A 22,331-nucleotide genomic window follows, 5' to 3' on the forward strand; every position below is an offset into this window, starting at 1 on the left:
GCCTGTCGATCTCACGATCCACTCTTCCCCCACTCGTGAACAAGACTCCGAGGTACTTGAACTCCTCCACTTGGGGCAAGATCTCCTCCCCAACCCGGAGATGGCACTCCACCCTTTTCCGGGAGAGAACCATGGACTCGGACTTGGAGGTGCTGATTCCCATCCCAGACACTTCACACTCGGCTGCGAACCGATCCAGTGAGAGCTGAAGATCTTGGCCGGAGGAAGCCATCAGGACCACATCATCTGCAAATAGCAGAGACCTAATCCTAATCCTAATCATTGCCGGCAGTAAATCGGACTGTTATGTTGGATCCACTATGGACTGGACTCTCACACTATTATGTTAGATCCACTATGGACTGGACTCTCACTGTTATCTTAGATCCACTATGGACTGGACTTTCACAATATTATGCTAGAACCACTCGATGTCCATTGCACCGGTTGCCCTAGAGGGGGTGTCCCCACATCTGCGGTCCCCTCCAAGGTTTCTCATTGTCATCCCAATGGGTTGAGTTTTTCCTTGCCCTGATGTGGGATCTGAGCTGAGGATGTCGTTGTGGCTTGTGCAGCCCTTTGAGACACTTGTGATTCAGGGCTATATAAGTAAACTGTGATTGATTGAAACTTCATGAATGTTTTTTGTGACCAACAAGTATGTGCTCCAATCACTCTATCACAAAAAAATAAGAGTTGTAGAAATGATTGGAAACTCAAAACGGCCATGACATGATGTTCTTTACAAGTGTATGTCAACTGTTTATGATTGTTGTTAACAACAGGTACAGTCGTCGGTGTAACAAGGCTGTGTGTGTCCCAATGCAGGAAACAGCAGATAGTCGCGTGTCATGTTGGTGCTACAGAAGAGCTATGGCCCTAATCTAAAGCGCGACCTAATAGTGTGGAACATCAGCACCTCATCCACACACGAGGCTCGGGCTCTACACTGCAGAAGCACTGCATCACTGTCATATGCGCGACACGTGTTTAAGACAAAAGCATCACAGATGCAAGGCTGCACAACAACTGGAAGAAAATGCAATCAATTCCCCAAACAAACCTGCGGAACAATACGAGTGACAGTTCCATCGGGACTCATTTTGACGCTCATTGTTATTCCTCCCTGTTGAGAATTATCTCCCTTCGCTGTTGTGATGTGAACTGGAACACAAGAAGACGGCGCTGACGTGCCGAAACAAACACACGTGTGCAAAACCCTAAAAGGCTGACACCGACGATCATGCATGTTGTCATTTAGAGCCAAGGACCGACAACTAGAGATGTCCGATATTATCGGCCGATAAATGCTTTAAAATGTAATATCGGAAATTATCGGTATTGTTTTTTTGTTTTTTTTAATTAAATCAACATAAAAAAAACAAGATACACTTACAATTAGTGCACCAACCCAAAAAACCTCCCTCCCCCATTCACACTCATTCACACAAAAGGATTGTTTCTTTCTGTTATTAATATTCTGGTTCCTACATTATATATCAATATACAGGTAAAAGCCAGTAAATTAGAATATTTTGAAAAACTTGATTTATTTCAGTAACTTGTACATTATATTTATTCATTGCACACAGACTGATGCATTCAAATGTTTATTTCATTTAATTTTGATGATTTGAAGTGGCAACAAATGAAAATCCAAAATTCCGTGTGTCACAAAATTAGAATATTACTTAAGGCTAATACAAAAAAGGGATTTTTAGAAATGTTGGCCAACTGAAAAGTATGAAAATGAAAAATATGAGCATGTACAATACTCAATACTTGGTTGGAGCTCCTTTTGCCTCAATTACTGCGTTAATGCGGCGTGGCATGGAGTCGATGAGTTTCTGGCACTGCTCAGGTGTTATGAGAGCCCAGGTTGCTCTGATAGTGGCCTTCAACTCTTCTGCGTTTTTGGGTCTGGCATTCTGCATCTTCCTTTTCACAATACCCCACAGATTTTCTATGGGGCTAAGGTCAGGGGAGTTGGCGGGCCAATTTAGAACAGAAATACCATGGTCCGTAAACCAGGCACGGGTAGATTTTGCGCTGTGTGCAGGCGCCAAGTCCTGTTGGAACTTGAAATCTCCATCTCCATAGAGCAGGTCAGCAGCAGGAAGCATGAAGTGCTGTAAAACTTGCTGGTAGACGGCTGCGTTGACCCTGGATCTCAGGAAACAGAGTGGACCGACACCAGCAGATGACATGGCACCCCAAACCATCACTGATGGTGGAAACTTTACACTAGACTTCAGGCAACGTGGATCCTGTGCCTCTCCTGTCTTCCTCCAGACTCTGGGACCTCGATTTCCAAAGGAAATGCAAAATTTGCATGGTTGGGTGATGGTTTGGGGTGCCATGTCATCTGCTGGTGTCGGTCCACTCTGTTTCCTGAGATCCAGGGTCAACGCAGCCGTCTACCAGCAAGTTTTAGAGCACTTCATGCTTCCTGCTGCTGACCTGCTCTATGGAGATGGAGATTTCAAGTTCCAACAGGACTTGGCGCCTGCACACAGCGCAAAATCTACCCGTGCCTGGTTTACAGACAATGGTATTTCTGTTCTAAATTGGCCCGCCAACTCCCCTGACCTTAGCCCCATAGAAAATCTGTGGGGTATTGTGAAAAGGAATCAATATCTATCAATATCTATCAATATATATCAATACAGTCTGCAAGGGATACAGTCCGTAAGCACACATGATTGTGCGTGCTGCTGGTCCACTAATAGTACTAACCTTTAACAGTTAATTTTACTCATTTTCAATAATTACTAGTTTCTATGTAACTGTTTTTGTATTGTTTTACTTTCTTTTTTATTCAAGAAAATGTTTTTAATTTATTCATATTATTTTATTATTTATTTTAAAAAGGACCGTATCTTCACCATACCTGGTTATCCAAATTAAGCATAATAATGTGTTAATTCCACGATTGTATATATCGGTTGATATCGGTATCGGTAATTAAAGAGTTGGACAATATCGGAATATCGGATATCGGCAAGAAGCCATTATCGGACATCCCTAGTTCTTACTTATATCTTTCAGTAAACTCGCCATGAAAGCGCTAAAACATACCGGTGTAGTGAGCTTACATTATTCACCCAAGGAACTTTAGTTATTAGAGAGTTTCGGTGGGACGGTTTTTCACGGGACACATTTACGGCCTTGTTGTTGTTGTTTCCGGATGAGGTTTCCGGTATCGGTAATTAAGAGTTGGACAATATCGGAATATCGGATATCGGCAAAAAGCCATTATCGGACATCCCTAGTTCTTACTTATATCTTTCAGTAAACTCGCCATGAAAGCGCTAAAACATACCGGTATAGTGAGCTTACATTATTCACCCAAGGAACTTTAGTTATTAGAGAGTTTCGGTGGGACGGTTTTTCACAGGACACATTTACGGCCTTGTTGTTGTTGTTTCCTGATGAGGTTTCCGGTATCGGTAATTAAGAGTTGGACAATATCGGGATATCGGATATCGGCAAGAAGCCATTATCGGACATCCCTACCGACAACCTTGCATCACGTCCGTTACCGAGCAGGCACGACTGCTGGAACTGTTTTTGTATTGCGGTAAGTAGAGATGTCTGATAATGGATTTTTTTTGCCGATATCCGTTATTGTCCAACTCTTAATTACCGATTCCGATATCAACCGATATATACAGTGGTGGAATTAACACATTATTATGCCTCATTTTGTTGTGATGCCCCGCTGGATGCATTAAACAATGTAACAAGGTTTTCCAAAATAAATCAACTCAAGTTATGGGAAAAAAATGCCAACATGGCACTGCCATATTTATTATTGAAGTCACAAAATGCATTATTTTTTTTAACATGCCTCAAAACAGCAGCTTGGAATTTGGGACATGCTCTCCCTGAGAGAGCATGAGGAGGTTGGGTTGGGGGGTACCGGGGGGTGTATATTGTAGCGTCCCGGAAGAGTTAGTGCTGCGAGGGGTTCTGGGTATTTGTTCTGTTGTGTTTATGTTGTGTTGCGGTGCGGATGTTCTCCCGAAATGTGTTTGTCATTCTTGTTTGGTGTGGGTTCACAGTGTGGCGCATATTTGTAACAGTGTTAAAGTTGTTTATACGGCCACCCTCAGTGTGACCTGTATGGCTGTTGACCAAGTATGTTTTGCATTCACTTGTGTGTGTGAAAAGCCGTAGATATTATGTGATTTTTTTCCCATAACTCAAGTTATGGGAAAAAATGCCAACATGGCACTGCCATATTTATTATTGAAGTCACAAAGTGCATTATTTTTTTTAACGTGCTTGGAATTCAGGACATACTCTCCCTGAGAGAGCATGAGGAGGTTGAGGTGGGCGGGGTTGAGGTGGGGGAGGTTAGGGGGTAGCGGGGGGTGTATATTGTAGCATCCAGGAAGAGTTAGTGCTGCAAGGGGTTCTGGGTATTTGTTCTGTTGTGTTACGGTGCGGATGTTCTCCCGAAATGTGTTTGTCATTCTTGTTTGGTGTGGGTTCACAGTGTGGCGCATATTTGTAACAGTGTTAAAGTTGTTTATACGGCCACCCTCAGTGTGACCTGTATGGCTGTTGACCAAGTATGCCTTGCATTCACTTGTGTGTGTGAAAAGCCGTAGATATTATGTGATTTGGCAGTGCCTTTAAGGTTTATTGGCGCTCTGTACTTCTCCCTACGTCCGTGTACACAGCGGCGTTTTAAAAAGTCATACCTTTTACTTTTTGAAACCGATACCAATATCATTTATCGGCCGATAATATCGGCAGTCCGATATTATCAGACATCTCTAATTCTAACTTGTAAATAAATGTCCGCTTACAGCGAAGCCAACGGGAGGTCCTCTATTCTGCCCATAAAACCCCCAAAAAAACCATTCAAAAAACATGTTGTGATTTAAATATTAACCTAGTATTAGTGATATTGTTATTATAAGCACTAACGCGTAACTATTTATAGCGGCGCCGTGATCACTTCCGTGTGTCGCTATGTTTACATCATTGCTGCTTCCTTTATTCTAGTTTATTCTAGATCATAAATAATGCGTCTCACCTGGACATGAGACGTCTGAGTAGGTATTCCGACAAGTCGGGACACTTTGACAGCCATTTAGGACTCGAAACTGGTTTCGAGTCTTGTTTGGTGTGGGTTCACAGTGTGGCGCATATTTGTAACAGTGTTAACGTTGTTTATACGCCCACCCTCAGTGTGACCTGTATGGCTGTTGACCAAGTATGCTTTGCGTTCACTTGTGTGTGTGAAAAGCCGCAGATATTATGTGATTGTGCCGGCACGCAAAGGCAGTGCCTTTAAGGTTTATTGGCGCTCTGTACTTCTCCCTACGTCCGTGTACACAGCGGCGTTTTAAAAAGTCATACATTTTACTTTTTGAAACCGATACCGATATTACATTTTAAAGCATTTATCGGCCGATAATATCGGCAGTCCGGTGGGGGCGGGGTTTGGTGGTAGCAGGGGTGTATATGGAAGAGTCAGGGCTGCATGGGATTCTGGGTATTTGTTCTGTTGTGTTTATGTTGTGTTAAGGTGCAGATGTTCTCCCGAAATGTGTTTGTCATTCTTGTTTGGTTCAAAGTGTGGCGCATTATTAGTAAGAGTGTTAAAGTTGTTTTATATGGTCACCGTCAGTGTAACCTGTATGGCTGTTGACCAAGTATGCTTGCATTCACTTGTGTGTGTGAAAAGCCATAGATATTATGTGATTGGGCCGGCACGCAAAGGCAGTGCCTTTAAGGTTTATTGGCGCTCTCCCTACGTCCGTGTACACAGCGGCGTTTTCAAAAAGTCATACATTTTACTTTTTAAAATCGATACCGATAATTTCCGATATCACATTTTAAAGCATTTATCGGCCGATAATATCGGCAGTCCGATATTATCGGACATCTGTAGCGGTAAGACAATAACAGTTATGGCTTGTGTCTCTGAATCCTGCCTGAATTGTTACCCGGGATCTCTTTTTCCAATTGCAGCGTGTCCAATTAGCGATCTGGATGCAAGACAGACCAAATAGCATATGTATTATTAAATGAGAATGGGACAAACCCCTCTAATACTACCATACTTAACTATACAGTGCCAGATAATTAACACAAAGCACTAATGAGTGTTGGAATAATCAACGCAACACTCCCTAGATAAGAATCCTCTTGGGGTCCTGATTAACAGAGGTTTTGTAGATCCATTAGTTTTGCACTGCTATTTTGACGTACATAATCACTGCTTTTATATTGTGAGATCTAGTAATCTCTCTCCTAATCCTCATAGCGAGGGTTAAAAGTAAGCTGTTGTCGGACACTGAAAATTGTCATGTCTTCAGCTTTTCTACCACGAGAGCCGTCGCACAAAGACTTCTTTAAGCAAAAGAAACAATGAATCTGTCACAGAACAGCAGCTGTAACTCGAGTTGCTTTCGTTTTTTGTGTCCTGCAACAAAAGCCGCATTGCCAGCAGAGCCATAGGGGGGGTACTTCCTGTCTGCGAACTGGGAATGCTCTCTTTTACTACATTCATGGGTTAAGAACAGATGAATGAATAAAGGCACATTTGGTTTATCCTGTGGGCAAAATGGAGCACTGTAAACTGTACCCAGTGAAAGAGACGTGACGCCACACCCCTCTGTTGCTGTGACAAAAGACACATGCTGAAAGTCTATCCTGGCAAGGATTTGTCCGTCTAAGAGTGTTTTTCAACCACCGTGTGCCGTGAGATACAGTCTGGTGTGCAGTGGGAGATTATCTAATTTGGGTTAAAAATATTATAGTCTGCAAATGATGTGTTGTTGTTGAGTGTCGGTGCTGTCTAGAGCTCGGCAGAGTAACCGTGTAATACTCTTCCGCATCAGTAGGTGGCAGCCGGTAGCTAATTGCTTTGTAGATGTCGGAAACAGCGGGAGGCAAAAAGGTATCTAATGCTTAAACCAAAAATAAACAAAAGGTGAGTGCCCCTAAGAAAAGGCATCAAAGCTTAGAGAAGGCTATGCAGAACGAAACTAAAACTGAACTGGCTACAAAGTAAACAGATACAGAATGCTGGACGACAGAAAATACTTACTGTGGAGCAAAGACGGCGTCCACAATGTACATCCGAACATGACATGACAATCAACAATGTCCCCACAGAGAAGGATAGCGTCCGCACAACTTAAAAAGGTGTCTAATGCTTAAACCAAAAATAAACAAAAGGTGAGTGCCCCTAAGAAAAGGCATCGAAGCTTAGGGAAGGCTATGCAGAACAAAACTAAAACTGAACTGGCTACAAAGTAAACAGATACAGAATGCTGGACGACAACAAAGACTTACTGTGGACCAAAGACGGCGTCCACAATGTACATCCGAACATGACATGACAATCAACAATGTCCCCACAGAGAAGGATAGTGTCCGCACAACTTAAAAAGGTGTCTAATGCTTAAACCAAAAATAAACAAAAAGTGAGTGTTCCTAAGAAAAGGCATCGAAGCTTAGGGAAGGCTATGCAGAACGAAACTAAAACTGAACTGGCTACAAAGTAAACAGATACAGAATGCTGGACGACAGCAAAGACTTACTGTGGACCAAAGACGGCGTCCACAATGTACATCTGAACATGACATGACAATCAACGATGTCCCCACAGAGAACAATAGCGTCCGCACAACTTAAAAAGGTGTCTAATGCTTAAACCAAAAATAAACAAAAGGTGAGTGCCCCTAAGAAAAGGCATCGAAGTTTAGGGAAGACTATGCAGAATGAAACTAAAACTGAACTGGCTACAAAGTAAACAGATACAGAATGCTGGACGACAGCAAAGACTTACTGTGGACCAAAGACGGCGTCCACAATGTACATCCGAACATGACATGACAATCAACAATGTCCCCACAGAGAAGGATAGCGTCCGCACAACTTAAAAAGGTGTCTAATGCTTAAACCAAAAATAAACAAAAAGTGAGTGTTCCTAAGAAAAGGTATCGAAGCTTAGGGAAGGCTATGCAGAACGAAACTAAAACTGAACTGGCTACAAAGTAAACAGATACAGAATGCTGGACGACAGCAAAGACTTACTGTGGACCAAAGACGGCGTCCACAATGTACATCCGGACATGACATGACAATCAACAATGTCCCCACAGAGAAGGATAGCGTCCGCACAACTTAAAAAGGTGTCTAATGCTTAAACCAAAAATAAAACAAAAGGTGAGTGCCCCTAAGAAAAGGCATCGAAGCTTAGGGAAGGCTATGCAGAACGAAACAAAAACTGAACTGGCTACAAAGTAAACAGATACAGAATGCTGGCCGACAGCAAAGACTTACTGTGGAGCAAAGACGGCGTCCACAATGTACATCCGAACATGACATGACGATTAACAATGTCCCCACAGAGAAGGATAGCGTCCGCACAACTTAAAAAGGTGTCTAATGCTTAAACCAAAAATAAACAAAAGGTGAGTGCCTCTAAGAAAAGGCATCGAAGCTTAGGGAAGGCTATGCAGAACAAAACTAAAACTGAACTGGCTACAAAGTAAACGGATACAGAATGCTGGACGACAGAAAATACTTACTGTGGAGCAAAGACGGCGTCCACAATGTACATCCGAACATGACATGACAATCAACAATGTCCCCACAGAGAAGGATAGCGTCCGCACAACTTAAAAAGGTGTCTAATGCTTAAACCAAAAATAAACAAAAGGTCAGTGCCCCTTAAAAAAAGGCATTGAAGCTTAGGGAAGGCTATGCAGAACGAAACAAAAACTGAACTGGCTACAAAGTAAACAAAAACAGAATGCTGGACGACATCAAAGACTTACTGTGGAGCAAAGACGGCGTCCACAATGTATATCCGAACATGACATGACAATCAACAATGTCCCCACAGAGAAGGATAGCGTCCGCACAACTTAAAAAGGTGTCTAATGCTTAAACCAAAAATAAACAAAAGGTGAGTGTCCCTAAGAAAAGGCATCGAAGCTTAGGGAAGGCTATGCAGAACGAAACTAAAACTGAACTGGCTACAAAGTAAACAGATACAGAATGCTGGACGACAGCAAAGACTTACTGTGGACCAAAGACGGCGTCCACAATGTACATCTGAACATGACATGACAATCAACGATGTCCCCACAGAGAACAATAGCGTCCGCACAACTTAAAAAGGTGTCTAATGCTTAAACCAAAAATAAACAAAAGGTGAGTGTCCCTAAGAAAAGGCATCGAAGCTTAGGGAAGGCTATGCAGAACAAAACAAAAACTGAACTGGCTACAAAGTAAACAAAAACAGAATGCTGGACGACAGCAAAGACTTACTGTGGACCAAAGACGGCGTCCACAATGTACAACCGAACATGACATGACAATCAACAATGTCCCCACAGAGAAGGATAGTGTCCGCACAACTTAAAAAGGTGTCTAATGCCTAAACCAAAAATAAACAAAAGGTGAGTGCCCCTAAGAAAAGGCATTGAAGTTTAGGGAAGGCTATGCAGAACGAAACTAAAACTGAACTGGCTACAAAGTAAACAGATACAGAATGCTGGACGACAGAAAATACTTAGTGTGGAGCAAAGACGGTGTCCACAATGTACATCCGGACATGACATGACAATCAACAATGTCCCCACAGAGAAGGATAGCGTCCGCACAACTTAAAAAGGTGTCTAATGCTTAAACCAAAAATAAAACAAAAGGTGAGTGCCCCTAAGAAAAGGCATCGAAGCTTAGGGAAGGCTATGCAGAACGAAACAAAAACTGAACTGGCTACAAAGTAAACAGATACAGAATGCTGGCCGACAGCAAAGACTTACTATGGACCAAAGACGGCGTCCACAATGTACATCCGAACATGACATGACGATCAACAATGTCCCCACAAAGAAGGATAGCGTCCGCACAACTTAAAAAGGTGTCTAATGCTTAAACCAAAAATAAACAAAAACAAAACAAAAGGTGAGTGCCCCTAAGAAAAGGCATCGAAGCTTAGGGAAGACTATGCAGAACAAAACAAAAACTGAACTGGCTACAAAGTAAACAGATACAGAATGCTGGACGACAGCAAAGACTTACTGTGGACCAAAGACGGCGTCCACAATGTACATCCGAACATGACATGACAATCAACGATGTCCCCACAGAGAAGGATAGCATCCGCACAACTTAAAAAGGTGTCTAATGCTTAAACCAAAAATAAACAAAAGGTGAGTGCCCCTAAGAAAAGGCATCGAAGCTTAGGGAAGGCTATGCAGAACGAAACTAAAACTGAACTGGCTACAAAGTAAACAAAAACAGAATGCTGGACGACAGCAAAGACTTACTGTGGACCAAAGACGGCGTCCACAATGTACATCCGAACATGACATGACAATCAACAATGTCCCCACAGAGAAGGATAGCGTCCGCACAACTTAAAAAGGTGTCTAATGCTTAAACCAAAAATAAACAAAAGGTGAGTGCCCCTTGAAAAAAAGGCATTGAAACTTAGGGAAGGCTATGCAGAACAAAACTAAAACTGAACTGGCTACAAAGTAAACAAAAACAGAATGCTGGACGACAGCAAAGACTTACTGTGGAGCAAAGACGGCGTCCACAATGTACAACCGAACATGACATGACAATCAACAATGTCCCCACAGAGAAGGATAGCGTCCGCACAACTTAAAAAGGTGTCTAATGCTTAAACCAAAAATAAACAAAAGGTGAGTGCCCCTAAGAAAAGGCATCGAAGCTTAGGGAAGGCTATGCAGAACGAAACTAAAACTGAACTGGCTACAAAGTAAACAAAAACAGAATGCTGGACGACAGCAAAGACTTACTGTGGACCAAAGACAGCATCCACAATGTACATCCGAACATGACATGACAATCAACAATGTCCCCACAAAGAAGGATAAAAACAATTGAAATATTCTCGATTGCTAAAACAAAGAAGATGCGGGGAATATCGCTCAAAGGAAGACATGAAACTGCAACAGGAAAATACCAAAAAAAGAGAAAAAGCCACCAAAATAGAAGCGCAAGACAAGAACTAAAACACTACACACAGGAAAACAGCAAAAAAGTCCAAATAAGTCAGGGTGTGATGTGACAGGTGGTGACAGTACACCTACTTTGAGACAAGAGCTATAGTGATGCATGCTTGGTTACGATTTAAAGTCATATCCAACGACTTTTTACTGTCAACTGAGTTTGGTTTTTTACTGATTTCTGCTCCGCATTTTTTCAATGCAAAAAATGTGCCTTGGCTCAAAAAAGGTTGAAAATCACTGGTTTTAAGAACTACTATTTCCGATTGCGATTCCGATATGCTCGGAAAATTAAGGACCAGTCTCCTCCAAGGTTGAGAATCATCTCTCTTCATCCCACACAAACTCCCATCTCTTACAATTACACCTTCATCACGTGGATGTTGTTCCATTGGATACAGTCATCCTTGATGAAACACAGCTGTTCTGATGAATACAGATGGCGTGACAGACGGACGTCAGATGAACAACACAACAAGACAGTTAAACAATTAGCAGCCAGAACGAGAAATGCCCAAGTCGTCTTCGCATCTTGACAAGGCGCTCGTTCAATGGGCTGCTAATCATCTCTTTGAGGTCAGCTGGTGCAGAGCTGGTCAAAGGTCATGACACCATTCTGGAGATGAGCAAAACACACTGTCGCCACTGTGCATGAAGTGCTGCACGTCCACCGAACTTGGAATCGCCTGGTTAATCTTTTGTGTGTGTGTGTTAAGGAGCACTCTGGGAAAGTCATTTCCCCAGCAGCCACATTTAATCTCTGCAGCCACAATTTAGCGTGCCGGTAAATGTTTTTTTAAGGCCGACAATTAAGTTCAAAGTTGTGTGCTTGGGTGGTGTATTCCGCATTAAACGCCGCACTGCAAAAACTGAAATCTAAGTAAGATGAAATATCTCAAATAAGGGTGATATTTGCTTATTTTCTGTTGAATAAGATAATTCTTCTCACTAAGCAGATTTAATGTTAGAGTGTTTTACTTGTTTTAAGTGTTTTGGTCTTAAATTGAAACTAGAATATCAACTGTTGTGTCATCAACACTCACAAGTATAAAACTAGAGTTTGTTTACATGCTTTTTTTAATTGATCTTTGTTATTTGGGCTTATTGGACCCTAATTAGAATAAAAACTAAGAGTCATCTTTTGATATGATGTACTTAGTCCATAAGTACACAAACGTGTACTTCATGTTTAGTGGCATGCTAAATTCTAATTTTTCCAAATTCCATTGTATGTTATACTCTTCTGACACCACCGGATGGCAGTATAAGTGTCCACATAAGTGGCCATAAGACCCCAATTCAGTAGTGTACACAATTTTGGAAATAAGAGTGAAAAGGTGCTGTCCACACATGTGGCCACTAAGCCTTTAGAGGTATTAATGAATGCATTTCAATCCCCAAACACCCTGCAGAAAAAAAAAAAGCTATTTAAAGGGCCGGTAGCCTAAAACAGCGTTTTCCAACCATTCTACCGTGGCACACTAGTGTACCGTGAAATATTGTTTGGTGTGCCGTGGGAAATTATGCAATTTCACCAAATTGGTCGGAAAAATATTTCTTTGCATCTACACTGCAAAAACTGAAATCTAAGTAAGATGAAATATGTCAAATAAGGGTGATATTTGCTTATTTTCTGTCTGATAAGATAATTCTTCTCACTAAGCAGATTTGATGTTAGAGTGTTTTACTTGTTTTAAGTGTTTTGGTCCTAAATTGAAACTAGAATATCAACTGTTGCAAAGCTGTGTCATCAACACTCACAAGTATAAAACTAGTGTTTGTTTACATGCTTTTTTAAATTTATCTTTGTTATTTGGGCTTATTGGACCCTAATTAGAATAAAAACTAAGAGTCATCTTTTGATATGATGTACTTAGACTTCATGTTTAGTGGCATGCTAATTCTCATTTTTACAAATTCCATTGTATGTTATACTCTTCTGACACCACCAGATGGCAGTATAAGTGTCCACATAAGTGGCCATAAGACCCCAATTCAGTAGTGTACACAATTTTGGAAATAAGAGTGAAAAGGTGCTGTCCACACATGTGGCCACTAAGCCTTTAGAGGTATTAATGAATGCATTTCAATCCCCAAACACCCTGCAGGGAAAAAAAAGCTATTTAAAGGGCCGGTAGCCTAAAACAGCGTTTTCCAACCATTCTACCGCGGCACACTAGTGTACCGTGAAATATTGTTTGGTGTGCCGTGGGAAATTATGCAATTTCACCAAATTGGTCGGAAAAATATTTCTTTGCACCTACACTGCAAAAACTGAAATCTAAGTAAGATGAAATATCTCAAATAAGGGTGATTTTTGCTTATTTTCTGTCTGATAAGATAATTCTTCTCACTAAGCAGATTTGATGTTAGAGTGTTTTACTTGTTTTAAGTGTTTTGGTCCTAAATTGAAACTAGAATATCAACTGTTGCAAAGCTGTGTCATCAACACTCACAAGTATAAAACTAGTGTTTGTTTACATGCTTTTTTAAATTTCTCTTTGCTATTTGGGCTTATTGGACCCTAATTAGAATAAAAACTAAGAGTCATCTTTTGATATGATGTACTTAGTCCATAAGTACACAAACGTGTACTTCATGTTTAGTGGCATGCTAATTCTAATTTTTCCAAATTCCATTGTATGTTATACTCTTCTGACACCACCAGATGGCAGTATAAGTGTCCACATAAGTGGCCATAAGACCCCAATTCAGTAGTGTACACAATTTTGGAAATAAGAGTGAAAAGGTGCTGTCCACACATGTGGCCACTAAGCCTTTAGAAGTATTAATGAATGCATTTAAATCCCCAAACACCCTGCAGAAAAAAAAAGCTATTTAAAGGGCCGGTAGACTAAAACAGCGTTTTCCAACCATTCTACCGTGGCACACTAGTGTACCGTGAAATATTGTTTGGTGTGCCGTGGGAAATTATGCAATTTCACCAAATTGGTCGGAAAAATATTTCTTTGCACCTACACTGCAAAAACTGAAATCTAAGTAAGATGAAATATCTCAAATAAGGGTGATATTTGCTTATTTTCTGTCTGATAAGATAATTCTTCTCACTAAGCAGATTTAATGTTAGAGTGTTTTACTTGTTTTAAGTGTTTTGGTCCTAAATTGAAACTAGAATATCAACTGTTGTGTCATCAACACTCACAAGTATAAAACTAGAGTTTGTTTACATGCTTTTTTTAATTGATCTTTGTTATTTGGGCTTATTGGACCCTTATTAGAATAAAAACTAAGAGTCATCTTTTGATATGATGTACTTAGTCCATAAGTACACAAACGTGTACTTCATGTTTAGTGGCATGCTAATTCTAATTTTTCCAAATTCCATTGTATGTTATACTCTTCTGACACCACCAGATGGCAGTATAAGTGTCCACATAAGTGGCCATCAGACCCCAATTCAGTAGTGTACACAATTTTGGAAATAAGAGTGAAAAGGTGCTGTCCACACATGTGGCCACTAAGCCTTTAGAGGTATTAATGAATGCATTTAAATCCCCAAACACCCTGCAGAAAAAAAAAAGCTATTTAAAGGGCCGGTAGCCTAAAACAGCGTTTTCCAACCATTCTACCGTGGCACACTAGTGTACCGTGAAATATTGTTTGGTGTGCCGTGGGAAATTATGCAATTTCACCAAATTGGTCGGAAAAATATTTCTTTGCACCTACACCACAAAAACTGAAATCTAGGTAAGATGAAATATCTCAAATAAGGGTGATATTTGCTTATTTTCTGTCTGATAAGATAATTCTTCTCACTAAGCAGATTTGATGTTAGAGTGTTTTACTTGTTTTAAGTGTTTTGGTCCTAAATTGAAACTAGAATATCAACTGTTGCAAAGCTGTGTCATCAACACTCACAAGTATAAAACTAGTGTTTGTTTACATGCTTTTTTTAATTTATCTTTGTTATATGGGCTTATTGGACCCTAATTAGAATAAAAACTAAGAGTAATCTTTTGATATGATGTACTTAGTCCATAAGTACACAAACGTGTACTTCATGTTTAGTGGCATGCTAATTCTAATTTTTCCAAATTCCATTGTATGTTATACTCTTCTGACACCACCGGATGGCAGTATAAGTGTCCACATAAGTGGCCATAAGACCCCAATTCAGTAGTGTACACAATTTTGGAAATAAGAGTGAAAAGGATGGACAATTCAACCCTTAACTCAACAATGAGTAGATGAGTGTTATGTGTGTGTATATGTGTAAATAAATGAACACTGAAATCCAAGTATTTATTTTATATATATACATACATATATATATATATATATATATATATATGAAATACTTGATTTGGTGAATTCTAGCTGTAAATATACTCCTCCCCTTTTAGCCACGCCCCCAACCACGCCCCCGTCCCACCCCAACCACGCCCCCCCTCCCCCTCCCCCTCCCCCCACCTCCCGAAATCGGAGGTCTCAAGGTTGGCAAGTATGAATATGAGTCATTAAATGACTCCCGCCTCATGGTGGTAGAGGGCGCTAGTGATCCCGGGGATCATTCTTGCGCCTACTCGGCTGCAGAAGAAGTGACAACAACAGTTTTCTAAACTGGACTTTCAATGGAAGCAGGAGGTAATAATTAAAGGAAGATCTCCATCGAAACAGAGAGACTTTTAAAACTGAAGAAAGATGAGGAAGACTTTTATAAACAAGTTATCGATGCTTTTGTTCAGAAGGAGCGGCACATGGACTTCATTTATAAGTAAAGGTAAGATCATAATAACGTTTTTTTTAATTAAATGTGCTTTTCATGATGGTATCCTCACATCACACTCAAATTTACATCACACTAAATTTACCGCATGCCTTTGGTAAGCGCCGGAGTGAGAAGAGGTTTTAATTCAAGGAAATTTGTCATTTTTTTGTCTTGTTTTTGAACACTGACTTTTTGCAGTGCGGTCACTTTAACTGGATGGAATCGGAGGTGTGAGCAGTTAAAGTGTGACAGTGCGCCTCTGCAGCGTGGGCACGTTGGACTTGCACTAAAAAAAAAAAACCACAGGCGTGTCGTGACGTGCGTCATATGGCGGCAGTGTTTTTTGTACTTCAAATGGCGCTCCGCTGGCAATCTATTTTTGATGATCAAACACTCGCCTGACAGGTGGCAGTCACACTTCTGTTGTCCACACAGCACGGAAACTGCTCTCTACTTGAATCTTATCTCAGGGGCTGACGAATTCAAACGCTGACCAGCTGGAAAAATGCGTGTCGAAAAAAAACAAGCCTAAAAGCTGCCCCCTGCAGCATCTTTACAGGCCGTCTAAAATTACACTTGAGTGGGCGAGCGTTTGACTCTCAAAAGGCAGATTAGAAAGAGAGCGTCACTTTAAGTGGTCCGCTGACGACCACCGCGACAATGTTAGGCCAACTACTGCATGGAGATGGATGTGGATCAGGCAACCTCATGCTACGATGCAAAGTGTGACAGTGATCAGGTGACGGCGACGGAGAAATGGCGTTTCACTTCTGTTACGTGACGACAAACCACATTTTTACCCCACCTCATGCTCCTACACACCATCTAGCCCAGGGGTCGGCAACCCGCGGCTCCGGAGCCGCATGCGGCTCTTTGATCACTCTGATGCGGCTCAGCAGCTTACTTGCTGAACCCCCCAATTTTCCCGTGAGACTTCCGGATTTCAGTGCCTCTCGCAGAAAACTCCCGGGATTAATATTCGGCGATTCTCACCCTTTCAGCTATAATAAGGGCATGATAGGGCGTGCCGTGATGGTACAACATTTAGCGCTCTCAACAATCTGTATTAACAGCGTGCCAGCCCAACACTTGTTATGCAGTATGCATCTTCTGCTTGCACACGTACGTGACAGCAAGGCATACTTTGTCAACAGCCACACAGGTTACACTGACGGTGACCATATAAACCAACTTTAACACTCTTACTAATAATGCGCCACACTGTGAACCCACACCAAACAAGAATGACAAACACATTTCGGGAGAACATCTGCACCTTAACACAACATAAACACAACAGAACAAACACCCAGAATCCCATGCAGCCCTGACTCTTCCGGGCTACATTATACACCCCTGCTACCACCAAACCCCTCCCTCCCACATCAACCCCCCCCCCCTGTGCGTCGGTTGAAGTGGGCGGGGTTTGGTAGCGGGTGTGTATAATGTATCCCGGAAGAGTTAGGGCTGCATGGGATTCTGGGTATTTGTCCTGTTGTGTTTATGTTGTGTTACGGTGCAGATGTTCTCCCGAAATGTGTTTGTCATTCTTGTTTGGTGTGGGTTCACAGTGTGGCGCATTATTAGTAAGAGTGTTATAGTTTTTTTTTTATACCGCCACCGTCAGTGTAACCTGTGTGGTTGTTGACCAAGTATGCATTGCTGTCACCTACGTGAGCAAGCGGAAACACCATACAGCGTGTGGCTGATCAGGCACGCCGGTTGTAGTGGGTGCCATATGCTGAACTATCACGGCACGCGCCATTCATATAAAACCCGCGTGCCGCACCAGCTTTCAAATTCCATATAAAGGTCTGAGACCCCTGGTTTATACATAGCACAAAGCAAAAAAAAAAAACTTTGTATGCAGTTTTATTTCATTTAATATTTCAAAATAATGTTGCGGCTCCCATTGTTTTTTGTAATTTGTGAAACTGGTCAAAATGGCTCTTTGACTGGTAAAGGTTGCCGACCCCTGGTCTAGCCCAAGCTCAATGACTACTTTGCACACTACACTTGGAGGGCATGCAGCAATCGAGTGAGTTTTATGGAACGCCTTCCGGTAAAAATGGGATTATTTGATTTCAGCTGAAATCTGGAGACGCACTTTACAACAGTACATTTTCTGTGCCACGCCGATTTCATACCTGATAGATCCTGTTTAGGTGTGCCTGTAGGGAGAAAATGTAGTGCATGTAATGGACTGGCGACACAATCCCTCCTTATCTCTCAACGTTTCCACCTCATTACTTCTCGACCATCGCCAGACCTTTGAGAAGCAGGCTACATGAGGGATTGTGAGTATATAGTAGGCAGGTGTTCATCGTATTTTAATGGTTTGCCCATTAAACGTTATGGGAAAGCATACAGTTGTGTCAAGGATGTAATGGAAAATAAAATTAAAAAAAGTCTGCTCGTAACCACAAAAAGTGCAAGGACAGATTGAAAAGACGCCTGCAACACATTCAGAAGTAAAAACGTAGAGTGGATACATGGAATCTACTTTCAACCACAAACGTGAGCAGAGCAATGTGATTGAAAACGCTAAATGAACACTTGATCGTTCAAGCGCTCATTGCAGCGAAACACAATAAGAAGCAGACGGCAGTTTAATAATGGCGCCCGGATTGTCTCGGGAAAGAGGAATTTTGGGTCGGGGATGTTTATTTGGCATTTGGGAAGGGTTAAGTGGAATCTAATCTCCACATTGCCAGTTGAATGCAGTATTGTCAGGCTAATTACGTGAGATCCGCCAGGCCATCTCCAGAGTTGCTCATTTATGGGAAATTAATCGGCAATGCACAAACCTTTGCCAGCAAAATCCTTGGTACAGCTCTTGAATATATAGGTACTCCATATCGGTTCTCTAAGACCTGACTTCTTGCAGTTGTTGCTCTTTTTCTCAGATCATTCATCTCTCAAGGTGTCCCAATTCCATGTTGGCTACTGCCTCTGCCGAGGGCTGTTTGTTGTAAATGTGTCATTTGTTGCTTTATTTACTGACAACTGTTTATTTTTCAGTGTTAAGGGTAGAGAATAAAATGTTATTTGTGTAGGATTTTTTTTTACATTACTCGAGATTCTACGAAGTTAATTCCATTTTCTATTTTGGGACATTTAATGTATTTGATCAAATGGCCTGAGAAACATAAAAGCAACTGCACTAATATTTGATTTTATTCACATATGCTTAAAGCTAAATGCTTTTTTTTAGTTTTGCCTATCGCTCACAATCATTATGAAAGACATGACGACGGATGGATTTTTTTTTTAATGCATTCTAACTAGAGATGTCCGATAATGGCTTTTTTTTGCCAATATTCCGATATTGCCCAACTCTTAATTACCGATTCCGATATCAACCGATACCGACATACACAGTCGTGGAATTAACACATTATTATACCTAATTTTGTTGTGATGCATTAAACAATGTAACAAGGTTTTCCAAAATAAATCAACTCAAGTTATGGAAAAAAAAATGCCAACATGGCACTGCCATATTTATTATTGAAGTCACAAAGTGCATTATTTTTTTTTTAACATGCCTCAAAACAGCAGCTTGGAATTTGGGACATGCTCTCCCTGAGAGAGCATGAAGAGGTTGAGGTGGGCGGGGTTGGGGGGAGGAGCTCGGAGGGGCGGTAGAGGGTAGCGGGGGGTGTATATGTAGCGTCCCGGAAGAGTTAGTGCTGCAAGGGGTTCTGGGTATTTGTTCTGTTGTGTTTATGTTGTGTTACGGTGCGGATGTTCTCCCGAAATGTGTTTGTCATTCTTGTTTGGTGTGGGTTCACAGTGTGGCGCATATTTGTAACAGTGTTAAAGTTGTTTATACGGCCACCCTCAGTGTGACCTGTATGGCTGTTGACCAAGTAGGATTGCATTCACTTGTGTGTGTGTGAAAAGCCGTAGACATTATGTGATTGTGCCGGCACGCAAAGGCAGTGCCTTTAAGGTTTATTGGCGCTCTGTACTTCTCCCTACGTCCGTGTTTTAAAAAGTCATACATTTTACTTCTTGAAACCGATACCGATGTTACATTTTAAAGCATTTATCGGCCGATAATATCGGCAGTCCGATATTATCAGACATCTCTAATTCTAACTTGTAAATAAAGGTCCTCTATTCTGCCCATAAAACCCAAAAAAATAACCATTCAAAAACCAACCATTTACATGTTGTGATTTAAATATTAACCTAGTATTAGTGATATTGTTATTATAAGCACTAACGCATACAAACTATTTATAGCGGCGTTGTGATCACTTCCATGAATAATGCATCTCACCTGGACATGAGACGTCTGAGTAGGTATTCCGACAAGTTGGGACACTTTGACAGCCATTTAGGACTCGAAACTGGCAAAGATAACACGAAAAGACGCTTGGTTTTCCCCCCGCCCCCACCCCGTTTCTTTGCTAGGATTATGAGACATTCTTTGTCTAAATGGGAATATGGGAATAGATGATGTTACCTGACACCTTCTACAAACCCCGTTTCCATATGAGTTGGGAAATTGTGTTAGATGTAAATATAAACGGAATACAATGATTTGCAAATCATTTTCAACCCATATTCAATTGAATGCACTATAAAGACAACATAGTTGATGTTCAAAGTTGTTGTTTTTTTGCAAATAATCATTAACTTAGAATTTCATGGCTGCAACACGTGACAAAGTAGTTGGGAAAGGGCATGTTCACCACTGTGTTACATGGCCTTTCCTTTTAACAACACTCAGTAAACGTTTGGGAACTGAGGAGACACATTTTTGAAGCTTCTCAGGTGGAATTCTTTCCCATTCTTGCTTGATGTACAGCTTAAGTTGTTCAACAGTCCGGGGGTCTCCGTTGTGGTATTTTAGGCTTCATAATGCGCCACACATTTTCAATGGGAGACAGGTCTGGACTACAGGCAGGCCAGTCTAGTACCCACACTCTTTTACTATGAAGCCACGTTGATGTAACACGTGGCTTGGCATTGTCTTGCTGAAATAAGCAGGGGCGTCCATGGTAACGTTGCTTGGATGGCAACATATGTTAATCCAAAACCTGTATGTACCTTTCAGCATTAATGGTGCCTTCACAGATGTGTAAGTTACCCATGTCTTGGGCACTAATACACCCCCATATCATCACAGATGCTGGCTTTTACACTTTGCGCCTATAACAATCCGGATGGTTCTTTTCCTCTTTGGTCCGGAGGACACGACGTCCACAGTTTCCAAAAACAATTTGAAATGTGGACTCGTCAGACCACAGAACACTTTTCCACTTTGTATCAGTCCATCTTAGATGAGCTCAGGCCCAGCGAAGCCCACGGCGTTTCTGGGTGTTGTTGATAAACGGTTTTCGCCTTGCATAGGAGAGTTTTAACTTGCACTTACAGATGTAGCGACCAACTGTAGTTACTGACAGTGGGTTTTTGAAGTGTTCCATGTGGTGATATCCTTTACACACTGATGTCGCAGTACAGCCTGAGGGATCGAAGGTCACGGGCTTAGCTGCTTACGTGCAGTGATTTCTCCAGATTCTCTGAACCCTTTGATGATATTACGGACCGTAGATGGTGAAATCCCTAAATTTCTTGCAATAGCTGCTTGAGAAAGGTTTTTCTTAAACTGTTGACAAGGTGGTGACCCTCGCCCCATCCTTGTTTGTGAATGACTGAGCATTTCATGGAATCTACTTTTATACCCAATCATGGCACCCACCTGTTCCCAATTAGCCTGCACACCTGTGGGATGTTCCAAATAAGTGTTTGATGAGCATTCCTCAACTTTATCAGTATTTATTGCCACCTTTCCCAACTTCTTTGTCACGTGTTGCTGGCATCAAATTCTAAAGTTAATAATTATTTGCACAAAAAAAAATGTTTATGAGTTTGAACATCAAATATGTTGTCTTTGTAGCATATTCAACTGAATATGGGTTGAAAATGATTTGCAAATCATTGTATTTTGTTTTTATTTACATCTAACACAATTTCCCAACTCATATGGAAACGGGGTTTGAATGTTAGCTACAGAACTTCTCTTTGTTTATAATGTCTATTTTCTGCTGGATTTACTCTCTATTTTATGCTGCAGCTGTCACATATACTGTAATATTGTACATGGTAATTGTTACATATTGTATATATGATATAAACATATAATATATCAGTATATATCCTATACTGTACATATATTATGTAAATATTACGTATATATGTTATATTTTTTTATATTGCTTTTAGTCTATTTTATACCTGCATTGTCCTTTCCATCTTTTCCATCATTTGTAACTGAGCTACTGTGTGGACATCCCAGCAGTATACATTACATATATACTTATATCATGTATATAAAACCTCAATGGGAGTGTTTGGATCTTGTTTAGGGGCTTGGTAGGCAGAATTGAGCAGCTCCTATAAGCTCCATTGTAAGTGAAAATTGGATCGCATTTATTTAATATTTATGCAAATGAAAATATAGCTTCACCATTTTAGTCATAATTTTTGCGCTTAAGAAATTTCTCTATGACATAAGACATGCACCTGGGGGTAAGTTGATTGGCAACACTAAATTGGCCCTAGTGTGTGGATGT

General features: G+C 41.1%; 1 protein-coding gene across 8 annotated transcripts in view; it reads right to left on the reverse strand.

The window, feature by feature from the left end:
- Nucleotides 1-22,331, reverse strand: part of ncam1b (neural cell adhesion molecule 1b) — a 354,414-nt gene that overhangs the window by 113,033 nt on the left and 219,050 nt on the right. For 4 of the 8 annotated variants that reach the window (XM_061973162.1, XM_061973166.1, XM_061973160.1 and 1 more), the window contains exon 9: nucleotides 17,892-17,915. The exons of the other annotated variants lie outside the window; for them this stretch is intronic. In XM_061973162.1, the coding sequence (XP_061829146.1) occupies nucleotides 17,892-17,915 (24 nt within the window). The remainder of the gene's footprint in view (nucleotides 1-17,891; nucleotides 17,916-22,331) is intronic. 8 annotated transcript variants of the gene reach the window in all.

This window comes from Nerophis lumbriciformis, linkage group LG17, assembly GCF_033978685.3.
Source record: "Nerophis lumbriciformis linkage group LG17, RoL_Nlum_v2.1, whole genome shotgun sequence".
NCBI lineage: Eukaryota > Metazoa > Chordata > Actinopteri > Syngnathiformes > Syngnathidae > Nerophis > Nerophis lumbriciformis.